Raw genomic sequence first — 16,188 nt, 5'->3', positions numbered from 1 at the left:
AGAAGTTTTATATCTTAACGAAGACCTAGAGAAAATTATATAGAATTCAATGCCAAAAATACCCTGGCATCATATTTCTCTCAGAAAGTAAATGTGGCAGATTCTTTTATGACGTGTTAATAAATTTGCTGAGAACCAATTCACTAACGATATGTCTTGTCACAATCACTTGTGAAAACATCCGCCTGATTGACATCGAATAATACTTTAAGAATGATCTGTATTCTATGAATAATTCCACGAAAAGATTCAGACCGAATAATCTCGCTTGATTTTTACTATGCTGGTGTATATCGGAATTATGTGGCAAATATAAGTTTTCATCGCTTGGAGGTTCAACCCGAAATACCTCGACCAAGACTTTTCATTTGTTAACAATAATAATAAAAATAGTAATAATCAACTAGAAGTCAGTTGGTGCTTGTGGTGATGCACTCGGCTATCCATCCAAAGATCGTATGTTCGAACCAAACTTGAACCAGATATTTTCTCTAGAGAAGTTCTCTAGTTGAAGTTGGGAATATTCTGTTAGTTTATATGGCTGTGAAGATTGCGAACAGCCCTGATGCTTCCTAGGTGGCTCGAAGAGATATTGAAATTACCTTTCCAGAATACAAGGATATGCCAATAGCGGTCTATACCGATGACACCGAAAAAAATGATAATAATTAAAATATTTTGGAACTGAACTGTTTTTACAATCATCCTCAAAAACGTTGCCTAGTTTTACCAACCTCATCGATTTATTAGACTCATTGATTATCATTTCTTGAATAAATGTTTAAAGTGGAGAAAGAAGAAAAATTAAATGAATAATAGAGGAAAAGTAATTTTTGTCATTGAGGTATTTCTTTTATCCCAATTCGAGACACTTTCAACAATAGATTATGAAATTCCGCGGAGGTAAAGAATTGTATATGCTTCATATTTGATATCAACAATTTAGTTTTGAACTTTGGTAGCGTTAGTATAACCGGAATCCTATAATTATATAATGAATGTTAAGGTGTAAGTTAGGTTTTTTGGTAATTATTATTTCATAGAATGAACAAGCAGCATGAAATAATCGTCCCTTCTTCGTACTCAAAAACCCAGCAGTAAGGTAGGCGACCCAAATTCAGACACCTTTAGGAATTTACATTACATTCTATCCAATATAATTCGTAATTATTTGATAATATTGATCAGTTTCCATTTTTCTGGATTTAATAATCATTTCTAGGGAGATCTTAACAGTTATTTATAATAAAACTCTGTCTATAATAATTTTATTCACATTTTATTATAACCACCCCAAAAACACCTAATTCCGATAGTAGGAGAAAAGTTTGTTTCAAAATCAGACAGGTCAGTGAACCTAATTCAGACGGTGACCCTAAGTCAGACATTTGAGGAACATTATTCCGTCAGAAAACAAGAACTACCCATAATTGAAAGTTTAATGCAAAAATAACATAAACGCATTCCAACATCATATATGGTACTTTATTTCTTCAACTGTATAAAATCCTCTTTTGGTAATTTCAACAGGAGGCTCAATCTTTTTGACAATTTCATGATGATCATACCAAATTTCATCTTTGGTATTTGGCCACTTCCACCTTCCACCAGCCTTAGCCATTGAATTAGCCAACCATTTTTCATTGTTTTTATTCGTGATTTGTGCCGGATAATAATTATCAAAATAGTTGACAATTACAAAATCACCAATTTTTATTTCATCATCTATTGAGGGTCCCGCTTCTGTATTACCTACAATAGTTCTTATATAGTAAAACTATGCGACTTAAATACTTCAAGAAAATTATTTCTCACCTTCGTTGGCAATTCGACCACTTCCCGTTTCTTCGTGACCCTGAGATAAGTCTTCTTTATTATCTGTCCTCTTTTCTTCTTCTGATGTGTTCTTTCCTTTAGTTTGTCGTATAGATTTTTCTCTGGGTTTCTTTAGTTTTTCCTGGCGCAATTTTTTATTTTCTTCTCTTTTTCTCTTTCTATCCTCTTTTTCTTGAATTGATTTTTTTCTGCTCGTCCTCTTTCTTCAAGAAATATTCTCTCCAAGCATCGGAGGTACCTACAGAAGGAACTTTAACCCTAATGTTCCTCTTAATTACTTTTTTAGTTGGTTCAGGCCAGAATAAAGAGTTTTTGAATGGAGATGGTATAACCACTCCTGGCAGTACTCGAGAATGTTTAGTATTACTGCGACTATCTCCAATTTCTGCTTCATTGACTAATTCCCCTCTTGATTGTTTGCCTTCAACGTTATCGGTTCGTTTTTCTGGGGTCATTTCAATATTTTGCAGTATTCCTTCTATACTCTTTCCTGACATACTGGTTTCTCTATTTCCACAATTTTCTTCCTCAACTACTTCGTCAATGCTTTTCTCCTTTTCTGGTATATTTTCTTTATCAGGTTCTTCTGTGGAACCTTTAATAACGTCTACTGCGGTTTCAATACTTTCAAGTGTGGGTTCTATTTCAAAAATGTCTGCAGGTACGGCATCATCAGCTTCAAATTGAACTAAATTCTCCCATCCATCTTCTAGAACTAGGCCGTCTTGTATCTCTATTATAATGTTTGGTTGTTTCTCTTTTTCTTTGAATAATCCCGATTTTTTGTACATTTTGTACCAAATGTCATATAAACTCTTATCTTCAATATTACCTGTCCAATCTGCACCCATCAACTGATAGCATTTATTCAGAAAATCTGGCTGAACATAAGATTCAAGATATCGCAAATGACTCTCTATTTCAGTATTTACTGCTTCTTTTGTTTTGTCTAATTCATTATCATCTTGAGTAAGAAGTTTGTGATAATCATAATATTATCAGCATTGAAAGGAAAAAGACCACATACTCTGAAAGAATTTTTGAAAATATTTTCCAAATTTGTAACCGATTTCAGGGCATTTTGAAGAACAGGAGCAAAGGTATCTTTACTCAAATGTTTATAATTATTTTGTGTTTTGAAATTTTGAACTTCACTTTTCCATTTCATTTTTAAAGTTTTGAACAATCCCACATCCAATGGTTGTAGTATATGTGTAGAATTCGGTAACAGGCTTATCACGATTATTTGCTTTTCTCTGCAAAATTCTGTCAAAGGAAAGGTAACATGTGATTTATGCCCATCCAAGTATAATACTACTGGAAACTGGATGCTTTTTGATAAAAGCCATGGATAAAAAATGTTGGTTATAAATTCGAAAAAAGATTCGGAGGTCATCCATCCACTGGTTGACTTACCAATACCCCAACCTTTGGGCACTTGTGACACAACATGCTTTGGTATTCTTTCGTATGCGTAAATCATCATGGGTGGAGCTAGCTGGCCAGCAGCATTACCAGTCACAAGGACAGTTAGACATTCCTTGTCATCACCAGATCTATCATGAAGTGACTTACTTCCTTTCTTAGCAAGTACCTTACGGCCTTTTGGCGACAAAAAAAAGCAGATTCATCCGTGTTGAATATTCGTTTTGGGTCATTTATAATAATTCCAGATGAAATAAAGTAATCTTCTATTTCCTTATGCCAGTTTCTGATTTTATTTTCAGTAACGACTGCTCGAGATGCGCATAAGTTTTGTGCTATTCGTTCACTAATTTCAGGGTGCCTTTTGGTAAATGAATCGAACCATCGGCGACCTGGTCTTCCATCTGTGAAATTGTTAGAACGCTTCAATTTTGTTACCAGAAGAGTGACGCTGTCGAGCAATTGATCTTTGGTTACAGGAAAACCCATACGCCCCATATTAATGATCCACTGTTTCAACAGGTTTTCTTCATTCACAGTTAGAACTGAAGGTGCTCTGCTACGACAGTCTTCAGGATAAATGCCCCGGATCTTTCCAATTAGCGTAGTTCTTGGGACATTATATTGTTTGGCTGCAGCTGAACAAGGTGTGCCATTTTTTATGGAATCCAAAGCACGTCTTAAATCGTCTTTGCTATATTTAAGGTTTTTTTTTGTTGACATTCTGCAATCAAAGCAAAAACAATGATAAAGATTATATCTTTACTTGAAAATAATGGAGGATACTCGTTTACATAAACCGAACATAATTCAGACAGTTGAAGTTCCGAACTCCGACACCTGTCGGAATTTGGATACGATTTCTGAAAAGAACTTTGCTGTACAAAACGGTATATACTTATGTTATTTCATGGGAATAGAAAGAAACAGAACCATATCTACCAAATATCAGATGTACCCATTTCCGACACCCATTGTCTGAATTGGGAAACAAACGAATTTACTTGTACCTAATTCCGACACTATTTAAATTTATGAATTCGTTAATTATACTAACAGTAAACTCTATTTATATTAAAATTTGAAAACTTTATATTCAACCGCATGAAGTTTATTCACATTTACTCATTTAGTGATGACTTGTGGCTGAGAAACTTATAGTCGAAATCTGCTTACCTTATTAGAAATACTTTACCAATGAGCACAACACACAACTTTCAGTCACCATCCAACTTTAAGGTTACGTCCCGACCGTGACAGTGTCGGTAAGGTAGAAACCGAATTTTGACCTAATCAATTATTGTTGGGTTTCATCGTCAGATGTCTTAATATGTATCTATATTTTGTAAATTTCTTATTTCAGTCGTATAAAGAGAAATGTGTCGGAATTTAGGACAGTGTCTGAATTTGGGTCTCCTACCTTAATTCGTTTGTTAAAAATTCTCTCGCGCACCTACAAGCAACATATTCAAGTCTTGAGCAAGAATATTGAACTTTTCGTACATTTGGACGCAGTTTTTGAAACATTCTATTCCCTAATCTCTTAAGCAATAACCGCTTAAGCAATACCCGTATCACTGAAATCTTTCAACAATGCAGAAAAACCTTTTCATCAAGCAAACAACGATTATATAAGTTATATATTCTATAATTCAACGGAAAAACATTTCACTCAAATTCGAATTCAAATCGTCATAGCATTATTTTTATTATTCTCCATTTCTGCGTTTCAAACAGGAAATCCTGGGTTTTGTCTCAAACATTTCAAATACATATTTATGCTCCTTCAATAATTATGAATATAACTGGATTTTTTAGAAGATTGGCAAACAGAAAGCTCTCTCCATTATGAATTAGTTTGAATACAGTTGTTAACAATCGATCTCAATTACTTCTTCGCATCACAAGAAACGCAATAATTGGGAAACCGGGTGGAATAGGTGGAGTAAATCTATAATGTAAACCAGCTGACACGTGAAAAATTGTTTCACGGGGAAAACGAAACGAATAAATACATTCATAATTTAGCAGTGGTGTACGAGCCATCTCATTCGTTACTTTTTCACTTGCAGGCAAACAGTTTAGTTACTCTTGACGTAGGATAAATGAATTTATTTTAGCAGTGAGGTATGGAGAGTCCTAAAATGGCCTCAGCTCGGAAAATACGAAACAAGCGGATTATTGATTTTGTGACCTTGCGTGTGTACGAAATATTAATCATTCAATCCAATCATGATGGAATATTTCATTATCCCAATGGAATAGAATTGACTATCTGAAAGTAGAAAAAATCTTTCTTTATAGTTTCTGCAAATACTTGAGTCCTTTGGGTTTTAAAGCACTTTTTTCAGTCTGCTCGATTATTTTGACTTACAATTCAATGCAATCGAATTAGAAAATTTAAAAGAAATGATAAGGACTCACGTACATAAACGAAAATATGTAATACTTTCTAGGAAAATACGGTTTTGACTTCATACTTCCTATAGAAAAAATGTGGGATTTTCCAAATCCAGGAAGAAAGCAATCAATTTCAAAAAATTAACTATGCACACGGGTGTAGATCATGCAAAGAAGTAACTTTCAGACACAAACTGAAAGGAAAAGCCGTTTCGAAACAGTTTTTTGCATATAAACATTGAATTACAAGAATTCAGTTTGTACTCCAAACATTCGTTATGGAATTGACTCAGATATCATCCACAGGATTGCTACACAATATAGTAATGAGAAAGGTAAACATTCACTTACATGGAACACTGTAATTCTCACTGGTAGATATCCGATTTTGCAGAATAAGAATAAGCCTTATTGCCTCCTCAGCACTAATCTGGATAACATTACATTCATTAAATTACGACTTAATGTCACGAATGAGTTGAATCTACTCATATTATCGATGACAGCCATAGGGGTATATTTTTAGGAGAGAATAATTTCTGGGAAAAAAAGGTAGTGACTTCCTTCTTCTCCATCTTTTTACAAAAAACAAATGATCCACACATTTCTGTACATATTTAATTTTTTGAAATTGATTTATTTCTTTCTTTGGAAGATTCCCACATTTTTTGACGGTTTTTGAATGAATTCCCAGTATTCGTTATTATGTTAGCTTATTATATTATGATACCTACTATTTAACGTTTGTTTGAAGGTGGTTGACAATGTTTCGTGGTGTATTTCATCAGTTCCATTGTCTGATATGATATAAATTGATATGATAACCCTGAAAAAATCAAAAAGATTGACCGAAAATAACAATTTTATCAAACAATAAACTGAAATTACAAAGAAATAACATACAACAACAACCAAACAAATAAAAATTGAAATATTAAAGAAAGCTGGAAAAATTAAAAATATTATTAACAAAAAATGAAAAACAAATAAAAATTGAAAGATTTCAAACCAAGTTATGTCACAACGTTTCGATTGATAGTATCCACAATCGTCTTCGGGTGATAACTGGACTTATTCCTCCGAGATCTGACTATTTATAGATCATTCGAGTGCTTTCACCTATCCCCTCTCTTATCTCTTTCCACTTCATTGGTTTTGGCGGGAGATGATCGTTTGGCGGGAGTTGGTCGTTTTTCGCTTGATTAGAGGTTTCCTTATGTTACGTATATGTTACGTATTTCAGCTTGAGCCCACTTGATGAGTTCAAACATGCTCTGCTATTCCGGATTTGCTGGTTTCTCCCCGCTGTGTGTGTTTCTTGTGCTCAGCAATGCGAACTTCATCCATTTTTTATTTCACCGATGTATGATTCTCCGCACTCGCAGGATATCCGGTAAATGCAATTCTTGGAATCGCAGTCTGCGTTTGATGGCCTGATTTTCGTGGGGCTGCTACGGATAGTGTTCCCAGATCTGAAGCAGGTCCTGATGTTATACTTGGACCCAATCCATCTTATCGTTTCCGAGAATCCTCTGATGTAGGGAAGTACAAGTAGGTACTGGTTGTGGCGGCTTCTCTTCCTCGTGGAGTTCTTGCTGTCTTCTAGCTGAGACCTGTTCTACCATCATCACTTTTGGAGTAACCATTCCGTTGAAGGTCATTTTTGATTATGCCTAGTTCCTTTTCGAGACCTTCCTTTGTATTACAGAGCCCAAAATTACGGTCCAGTAGAGTCTTGATGATTTCTCTCTTAGTCGATTGATGGTGGTTGGATTTCTGGTTCAGATACTGTCCTGTGTGAGTGGGTTTTCGATATACATATGTCTCCCATTTAGTGTCGGTCCTCTTCACCAATACGTCTAAGAAAGGCAATTCGTTGTGGATTTCCTTCTCCATTGTGAAAGTGATGGAAGGCCTTACGTTGTTGATGTGCTTCAGGAAAGTGTCTAGTTCTGCATTCCCATGGTTCCATATTATGAAGGTGTCGTCTACGTATCTCAACCAGACTCGGGGCTTCTTTTGGGCTTCTTCAATGGCCAAAGTTTCAAAACACTCCATATATAAATTGGCTATAACAGGTGAAAGTGGCGATCCCATTGGCAGTCCCTCTTCTTGCGTAAAGAATTCGTCCTTCAGTTGGAAGTAGCAGTTTCGTACACAGCATTCTAGTAATTCCATGATTACTTGTATCGGTAAGTTTGTTCTATCTTTCAGGTCTCCATCTTCGGATAGATGCTTCTGTATGATTTGAAGTGCTTCTTCGACAGAAACGTTGCTATAGAGGCTTTCCACGTCGAAACTGATCAGTTGATCCTGCTCTTTGACTTAGATTACCCCTAGTAGTTCAACGAAATGCCTTGAATTTTTCACAAAAGATGATGTTTTACCTTGCAGTGGTTCAATTATTGGTAGTAAAAATCTGGACAAATTCTGAATGGCTGAATCTCTGGAGCTAATGATCGATCTGAGTGGAACATCCTTTTTGTGGATTTTGGGTAGTCCATACAAGTGAGGGGTCTTACTGTGGTGCGGTGTTAGCGATGATTACTCTTTTTCCGTAAAATATACTCACCTGCAGTGAGTACCAGACTTTGAAAAAACACCAAGTCTATTTTACGGAAAAAGAGAGATCATCGCTAACACCGCACCACAGTAAGCCCCCTCACTTGTATGGACTACCCAAAATCCACAAAAAGGATGTTCCGCTCAGATCGATCATTAGCTCCAGAGATTCAGCCACTCAGAATTTGTCCAGATTTTTACTACCAATAATTAAACCACTGCAAGGTAAAACATCTTTTGTGAAAAATTCAAGACATTTCGTTGAACTACTAGGGGAAATCGAAGTCAAAGAGCAGGATCAACTGATCAGTTTCGACGTGGAAAGCCTCTACACCAATGTTTCTGTCAAAGAAGCACTTCAAATCATACAGAAGAAGCTATCCGAAGATGGGGACCTGAAAAATAGAACAAACTTACCGATACAAGTAATCATGGAATCACTAGGATGCTGTGTACGAAACTGCTACTTCCAACTGAAGGACGAATTCTTTACGCAAGAAGAGGGACTGCCAATAGGATCGCCACTGTCACCTGTTATAGCAAATTTATATATGGAGTGTTTTGAAACTTTGGCCATTGAAGAAGCCCTAAAGAAGCCCCGAGTCTGGTTGAGATACGTAGACGACACCTTCATAATATGGAACCATGGGAATGCAGAACTAGACACTTTCCTGAAGCACATCAACAACGTAAGGCCTTTCATCACTTTCACAATGGAGAAGGAAATCCACAACGAATTGCCTTTCTTAGACGTTTTGGTGAAGAGGACCGACACTAAATGGGAAACATATGTATATCGAAAACCCACTCACACAGGATAGTATCTGAAACAGAAATCCAATCACCATCAATCGACTGAGGAATCATCAAGACTCTACTGGATCGTGCTTTTGGGCTCTGTTATACAAAGGAAGGTCTCGAAAAGGAACTAGGCATCATCAAAAATGACCTTCATCGGAATGGTTACTCCAAAGGGATGGTAGAACAGGCCTTAGCTAGAAGACAGCAAGAACTCCGCAAGGTAGAAAAGCCGCCAAAACCAGTACTTGTACTTCATCAGAGGATTATCGGAAAGGATAAGACGGATTGGGGCCAAGTATAACATCAGGACCTGCTTCAGATCTGGGAACACCAAACGCAGACTGCGATTCAAAGAATTACATTTACCGGATACCCTGCGAGTGCGGAGAATCATACATCGGTGAAATATAAAATGAATGAAAATGAAGTTCGCATTGCTGAGCACAAGAAACACACACAGCGGGGAGAAACCAGCAAATCCGGAATAGCAGAGCATGTTTAGACTCATCAAGTGGGCTCAAGCTGAAATCATTCACAAAGAGGAACACTGGTTTAGGAGAAAATTCAAAGAAGCCACGTATATGTTGTCCAACAACGCATTTAGTCAAGCTAGCGTAGAGATATATAACATATGGAAACCTCTAATCAAGCGAAAAACTCCCGCCAAACGATCATCTCCCGCCAAAAACAATGAAGTGGAAAGAGGGAAGAGGGGATAGGTGAAAGCACTCGAATGACCTATAAATAGTCAGATCTCGGAGGAATAAGTCCAGTTATCACCCGAAGATGATTGTGGATACCAACAATCGAAACGTTGTGACATAACTTGGTTTGAAATCTTTTAATTTTAATTTTTTTTTCATTTTTTGTTTTTTTTTTCAGCTTTTATTAATATTTCAATTTTTATTTGTTTGGTTGTTGTTGTATGTTATTTCTTTGTAATTTCAGTTTATTTATTGTTTAATAAAATTGTTATTTTCAGTTAATCTTTTTGATTTTTCCAGGGTTATCAAATCAATTTATATTATATTAGACAATGGAAATTCAAACTGATGAAATACACCTAATATTTACTTGGAATCAACTTTTAACTATCACGAAAGAGAGTAATGGGACCTTCAACAATAGTCATTGATCTTATTCCACTTTTTTTCTAAAAACAAATTTGTTACTATTATCTAAGGCATGATGTGAAACACTAGACTTCTCTGATCTGCGAAACCGAATATATGACTCATATTCCTTGCAAAGAGTCACTTTAGTTTGGCCAACGTACTTCGTGATCCTCAGATCTAATTCTAATAATCTCAGACTATCTCTCGTACGTTTTCGAGAAATTGAACAAAAGGTGTGGTGCCTGTGTGAAAGTAGCGATTAACGTTGGATTTCTGTCATTGGAGAAGTTCATTCCACAAAAAGGCAGTTCTGCAGATGAAAAAGTTCTTAAACAGTGTAGTTCGAGGTGTACTGAATTGAACCTCAAAACGATGAGCAGTCACAGTCCGTCGCTTATTTCTGATATGTACCGCCCTTTGTGGAATCAAATGTGCCAAGTCACTTGAACACTTCCCGTGAAAGTATCTATAGAAGAGAACCAAATCTTCAACCTTTCTCCGATGTTCCAGGCTATCGAAGTTGCATGTGATGTTCCCCTCTCCAATCAGGTACATGGCTCTTTTCTGGATGGAATTCAGCAACTTCAGGGTATGTTTGGGGGCAGAGCTCCATACATGAGAACAATACTCTAAAGTAGGTCTGATTTATAAAGCATCAAAAGTTGCTGAGGTGTGTTCAGTTTTCTTGTACGGAACGGTGTTCCAAGCTTTTGAGAAGCAGCCTTTGCAATTTCAGCGACATATTGGTGTCCATTTTAACTCTCAACCAACGTATCAATGCAGAAAGCGGAATTGTCTGACCTGACATTATTATATCCGGTTCGAAGACATTTATCATCTGGGAGAACACCAATGTCTTGATTTTTGTGGCATTGAATTGAACCTGGTTACTTTCACCCGAATTCGAAATCACTTCTAGATCCTCCTTTAGATATGCAACCTCCTGCTGCCGGTGAAGATATGCCTCCTTAGCCGATCTCCTGTAATCCAAATGGAATGAGGAGACAAGTGTGCTGTCGTCAGCAAAGCAATATATTGGATTCTTGGTTTTTCCAATAAGTCATTGATATACAATAAAAAGAGGGTTGGAGACAATATGAATCCCTGAGGAACACCAGCGTTGATGGTGAAAGTATTCGAGAGATATCCATCGACGGCCACTTGCAGGGAACGTTCTTTCAGGAAGCTGAAGAGCCATAAACAAAAATGATCCGTCAAGCCATGGCATCGAAATTTGGCCTTAGAAAGGCCTTAGAAATATCAAGCGCAACAGCTCTCGATTCTTCATGTTTCTCGATTGCGTTATTCCAAATATGGGTGAGATATGATAGAAGGTCGCCTGTTGATCTTTGTTTCCAAAAGCCATATTTATGATCGCTCAATATGTTGAAGCCTTCCAAATATTTGAAGATATGGTGGTTTACGACTTTCTATAGGAATACATGCATCCATGGATGATGGAATAATTTCAGTGACTTCAGAAGCACAAGTTTATGGATCTTCAGAGCTGAAACAAACATCTTGCCAGGGGAAATTCCGGAAATGGTCTTGAAGATTGTCCCATTCGGCTGATCTGTAATGCCAAACTTTGCGCGGCTTAGATTGTTCCCCAACAATTATCGTAATTCACTCAACACTGAACTGAGTTTGTGGTAAGAAGATCTCAATGGAGACCTTAAATTTCGGGATTGGTTGTTAAGTATAGATCCAGAAGACTAGCATGTTCTCCATCAAGGTCAGGAATCCTGGTTGGCTCATTTATAATCTGAGTAAGTCCACTGCTTATTGCAAAAGACTCAGTTTCGCGACCTTGTTCGTCGTTGATATTTGAAAATTGTAGCCATTCGATATTGTGGACATTGAAGTCACCGAATATGGAAATTTTGGCACTGGGATGAATGATTTGCAGAAAGTTGCAAGTGAAGAGACTAGTGCCCTATATTTTTTATCGCTAGGTGTTCGATAAACGCAGCATATGAATTTGTTGATCTTCTGTAATATTATTTTGAACCACATAACATCAAAGTTTTGGAGTTCCAGCATTTCCTCTCGTTAACAGAAGAGGTCGCTGATAAAAAAAAATTCCAAAGTTGCGTCTGAATCGGGGATGGAAATCATAACCGGATTCCCAGAAAAATGGCTACCGGTGTAGAAGTGTGTGTAAACAATGCCTATAAATGTTGTAAAAATAAGCCATTCTGTAACTATGTCTGCACAAAATGTGCCAGTATTTTTCACAAAAGTTGCTTACCCAGATATAGAAAAATAAAAAAGATGAGTGGCAACAAAATTATTTGTTGTAATGAACAAACTGATGAACAGGACATGGAACTCAGCACTTTGGAGAAAACAATATCAGAGTTAAGTGAAGATGGGGAAATGAAGAACAAACACATAACTGAATTGAAAAAACAACACAAACAGTTTGTTGAAGAAGCTACGAAAAATGAAGAGGAAATGAACAGTCTATTAAAACAGCAAGAAATACTTATATCTGAATTAAAACAAGAAATCAAGGTGCTAGAAAAAAAATTTGTGGACAAAAACAGACCAACCAAAGATAAACATACACAAACAAATCCAAGAGAAACAAAAAATGAGAACACCCAAACAGATAAAAATGGGACAACAGTAAAAAAGACTACTGACTCATCCACCAATGCCGTAGAGAGTGACTTTACTGCAAATAGAAATAAATTTGGTGTAATCATGGAATATAAAGACAAAAACCACAGGGAAAATAACAGGAAAGATTTAAAAACGAAAAACTTGGAGGAAAATAATGTAAAAAACGATAAGAAAATCATTTTTGTTGCTGGAAATAATGGTCGGGATGTGGCAGGTTTCTTAAGAAAACAATTATCAGGAGAATATACAATTGAATCAATCTTAAAACCAAATTGTACTGAAATGGAATTGATGAAGACTTCAATAAATGCAAGCCAGCATCTGTCAAAAACGGATCTCCTAATTATATGGCCTAACAGAATTGACAATATCTCTACTATAGAGCTGGCAGAAATGTCACATAAAACAAACCTAATGATTTTGACTGAACCTTATAGGTACGATAAGACATACATGAACGAGAGAAAATACATAAATCATATTTCTCTCCTGAAGGAAACACATCTTGCTGGCCTTCCTTTAATAGTTGTAGAATGCAACAATGTCCTGCAAAGAAGGAACTACTACCGAGATAACAGGAACATCAACCAAACTGGAAAATGGCATATATGTAAATTGCTAGTGAAAGTTTTAAAATTGAAAACCAAAATGTTTTTAGGACCCTCTACAACCAATATTAGCGTTATAAACGATGAAGAAAAAACAGGTCACAGTGAAAATTCGCAACCTATTAGACAGGCTACTCTATCTGAAGAATTAATGGAAACTGAGACACAGGAAGAAAACTTACAATATAATTTTTTATATCCCCGCCTAAGCCAGATTGCTCCAAAGGGCATGTGAAACAAAATCAAATTTTAAATCTCAATATACAATGTTTAAATAATAAAATTGATCAAATGACTGCATATCTAAATCAACAAGAGGAAATAAAAATTGCAGTATTGACAGAGCACTGGCTAAATCAGTGGCAAATAGATACCTTAGTTATTGAAAATTTCACTGTGGGGACTTACTACTCTAGAACACATCACATACATGGGGGGGTAATGATACTTCTCAGAAACAATATGGAGTACAGAGAAATGAAAGAGGTGGCAGGTTTTTCAATTGAAATGCAGATTGAAATCGTTGGAGTTATAACAAAATATGGAATAATTCTGGCACTCTACAGATCACCACAAGGAGAAATCGATATATTTTTAGAACAGCTGGACTTAGTCTTGCAATTCATAACAGGAACGAATAATATGGAAAATATTTATTTAGCGGGAGATTTTAACATCGATTTCATGACTGAAAGTAACACATGCTGTTCTCTGGAGGATCTGCTGTCATCCTATGGATTACATAAAACAACTGTAGAACCATCACGTGTAACATATAGATCTCAAAGCTGCATCGATAACATATTCACAAACACAATTTCTGAAACGAACTCTCAAACAGTAAATTTACATATGTCAGATCATATGGGACAAATACTAAATTTGCCTCAAAAAGATGAAAGAATAAAAAATCACATGGTGACAGCGAGAAACATAAATATTAAAAACATTGAAAAATGCAAAAAGAAATTATCAGAATTGGATTGGACAACATTACTTGAAAATCTTGATCCCTGTACAGCCTACACATGCTACCATGATGCATTTCTGACAATATATGAATCATGTTTTCCTATAAAAGAAAAGACAAATAAAAGAAGAACAAAATCGTCAAAATGGTACACTGAAGAACTGAAAAAGATGAAAAATAGATTGGATGCCTTAGACACAATAAGGAAAGTAAGATCAGATGAAGCATCAGAAAGAGCTTATGTTCAGTACAAACACGATTATAATAGAAACATAATAGAAACAAAAAAGAGGTATAATGAAGAGTACATTGCACAGGCTGTCGACAAAACTAAAGCAATATGGAATATTATTAAGTCTGAAACAACACCGAATATTACAAAAATCAACAAATCTAAACTCATGGCTGATGAGTTAAACGACTATTTTGCAATGGTAGGATCAGAAACAGCAAGAAAAATAGGAAAAATCAATGTTCCCTCTATTGAAATGCTGAGAAAAAATAATATAGATAATGTCCGATCAATCTATTTTTCTGAAGTGGATGAAAAAGAAATTAAACAGATTTTAAAGGAAATTAAACGTAAACGAACTGAAGATATATTTGGAATTTCAACCACAATTTTGAAGGACTTAGGTGATGTAATAGCGCAACCTATTGCATTAATAATCAATAAATGCATAAACGAAGGGGTGTTTCCAGATGAACTAAAGCATGCAAAAGTTATACCAGTTTTTAAAAAAGGGGAGGATATTCCAAATAACTTTAGACCCATTTCAATTCTACCAGTAATATCAAAGATTTTCGAAATGGTAATCAAAAAGAGATTAGTCCAGTTCTTTGACAGTTCAGCATTTTTCAACAGCTCTCAGCATGGATATCAGCAAGGAAAATCTACAATGACAGCAATGATAGGAATTATTCAAAAAATCATAGATGCCATTGATAATCAAGAGGACTCCCAGATATTAAGCTGTGACTTGAGTAAAGCTTTCGATACTGTTGACCATGAAATACTGTTAGAGAAATTATCATATTATGGAGTAAGAGGAATTTCGTATAAACTGCTCAAGTCATACCTGTCAAATCGTTTTCAATCGACATGGTGGAAAAATTCACTATCTCAGACAATTCCGGTAACTCAAGGAGTGCCTCAAGGTTCTATTTTAGGGCCAATTCTGTTTATCATCTACACAAACGATCTTCTCGAAAATATCAAGGTTTATGCATCAAGTGCATATGCAGATGATACAACTTTTCTAGTTAAAGGCAAAGATGAAGGTGACATAAGACAACAGACAGAGCAAGTTCTAGCCGAAGCAGATATTTGGTTTACGGCAAATATACTCCTGCTAAACAAAGAAAAAACTCAAAGGCTAATGATTTCAAGCAAAAACAATACAGAGGAAAAATCACTAAAATTCCTTGGAATACATCTGGACTCAAAACTAAATTGGAAGGTACAAATAAACAAAATGAGTAAGAAGCTTAATTCAGCAATATATTGTATAAGGAGAATGAAAACAATTTCAACACATCAAGCGGCTAAAATAACCTATTTTTCAAACTTTCACAGCATAGCAACTTACGGAATCCTTTTGTGGGGCACAAGTTCTGATTCAAACAAAATATTTGTTCAGCAAAAAAAAGCCATCAGAATTCTATGCGGACTTGCATATAGAGATAGCTGCAAAGAGGCTTTTCGACAACATAGAATCCTCACCATTCCCAGTGCATATATATATAGTTGTCTAAAATATGTTCACGCAAATCCAGAGATGTTCTCAAAAAATGTACTCAATCATTCTTATGATACCAGAAATAAAGATTTACTGCAAGTTCC

At 35.8% G+C, this 16,188-nt stretch overlaps 2 protein-coding genes across 3 annotated transcripts in view; both read right to left on the bottom strand.

Moving 5' to 3' along the window:
- LOC111518159 (arrestin homolog) overlaps nt 1-16,188 on the bottom strand; it is a 472,237-nt gene that overhangs the window by 188,385 nt on the left and 267,664 nt on the right. The window lies entirely within an intron of this gene.
- LOC141481414 (uncharacterized) lies at nt 1,238-4,665 on the bottom strand. Its single transcript, XM_074172904.1, has 3 exons — nt 4,438-4,665; nt 1,816-3,985; nt 1,238-1,752 (listed from the first exon to the last, which is right to left on the bottom strand). The coding sequence occupies exon 2, from the start codon at nt 2,685-2,687 to the stop codon at nt 1,995-1,997; it is 693 nt and encodes a 230-aa protein (XP_074029005.1). The 5' UTR covers nt 2,688-3,985; nt 4,438-4,665; the 3' UTR covers nt 1,238-1,752; nt 1,816-1,994.

The sequence above is a fragment of the Leptinotarsa decemlineata genome, unplaced genomic scaffold, assembly GCF_025532065.1.
Source record: "Leptinotarsa decemlineata unplaced genomic scaffold, Ldec_3_MD MMD2_tig00000199_RagTag_RagTag, whole genome shotgun sequence".
Classification (NCBI taxonomy): Eukaryota; Metazoa; Arthropoda; class Insecta; order Coleoptera; family Chrysomelidae; genus Leptinotarsa; species Leptinotarsa decemlineata.
The sequence above is the reverse complement of the archived record's forward strand: the minus strand, read 5'-3'. Positions and strand labels throughout refer to the sequence as shown.

Excerpts from the sequence above, each read along its gene's own strand:
- LOC141481414 (XM_074172904.1), bottom strand. The coding sequence starts at position 2,687 with ATGGGTGCAGATTGGACAGGTAATATTGAAGATAAGAGTTTATATGAC.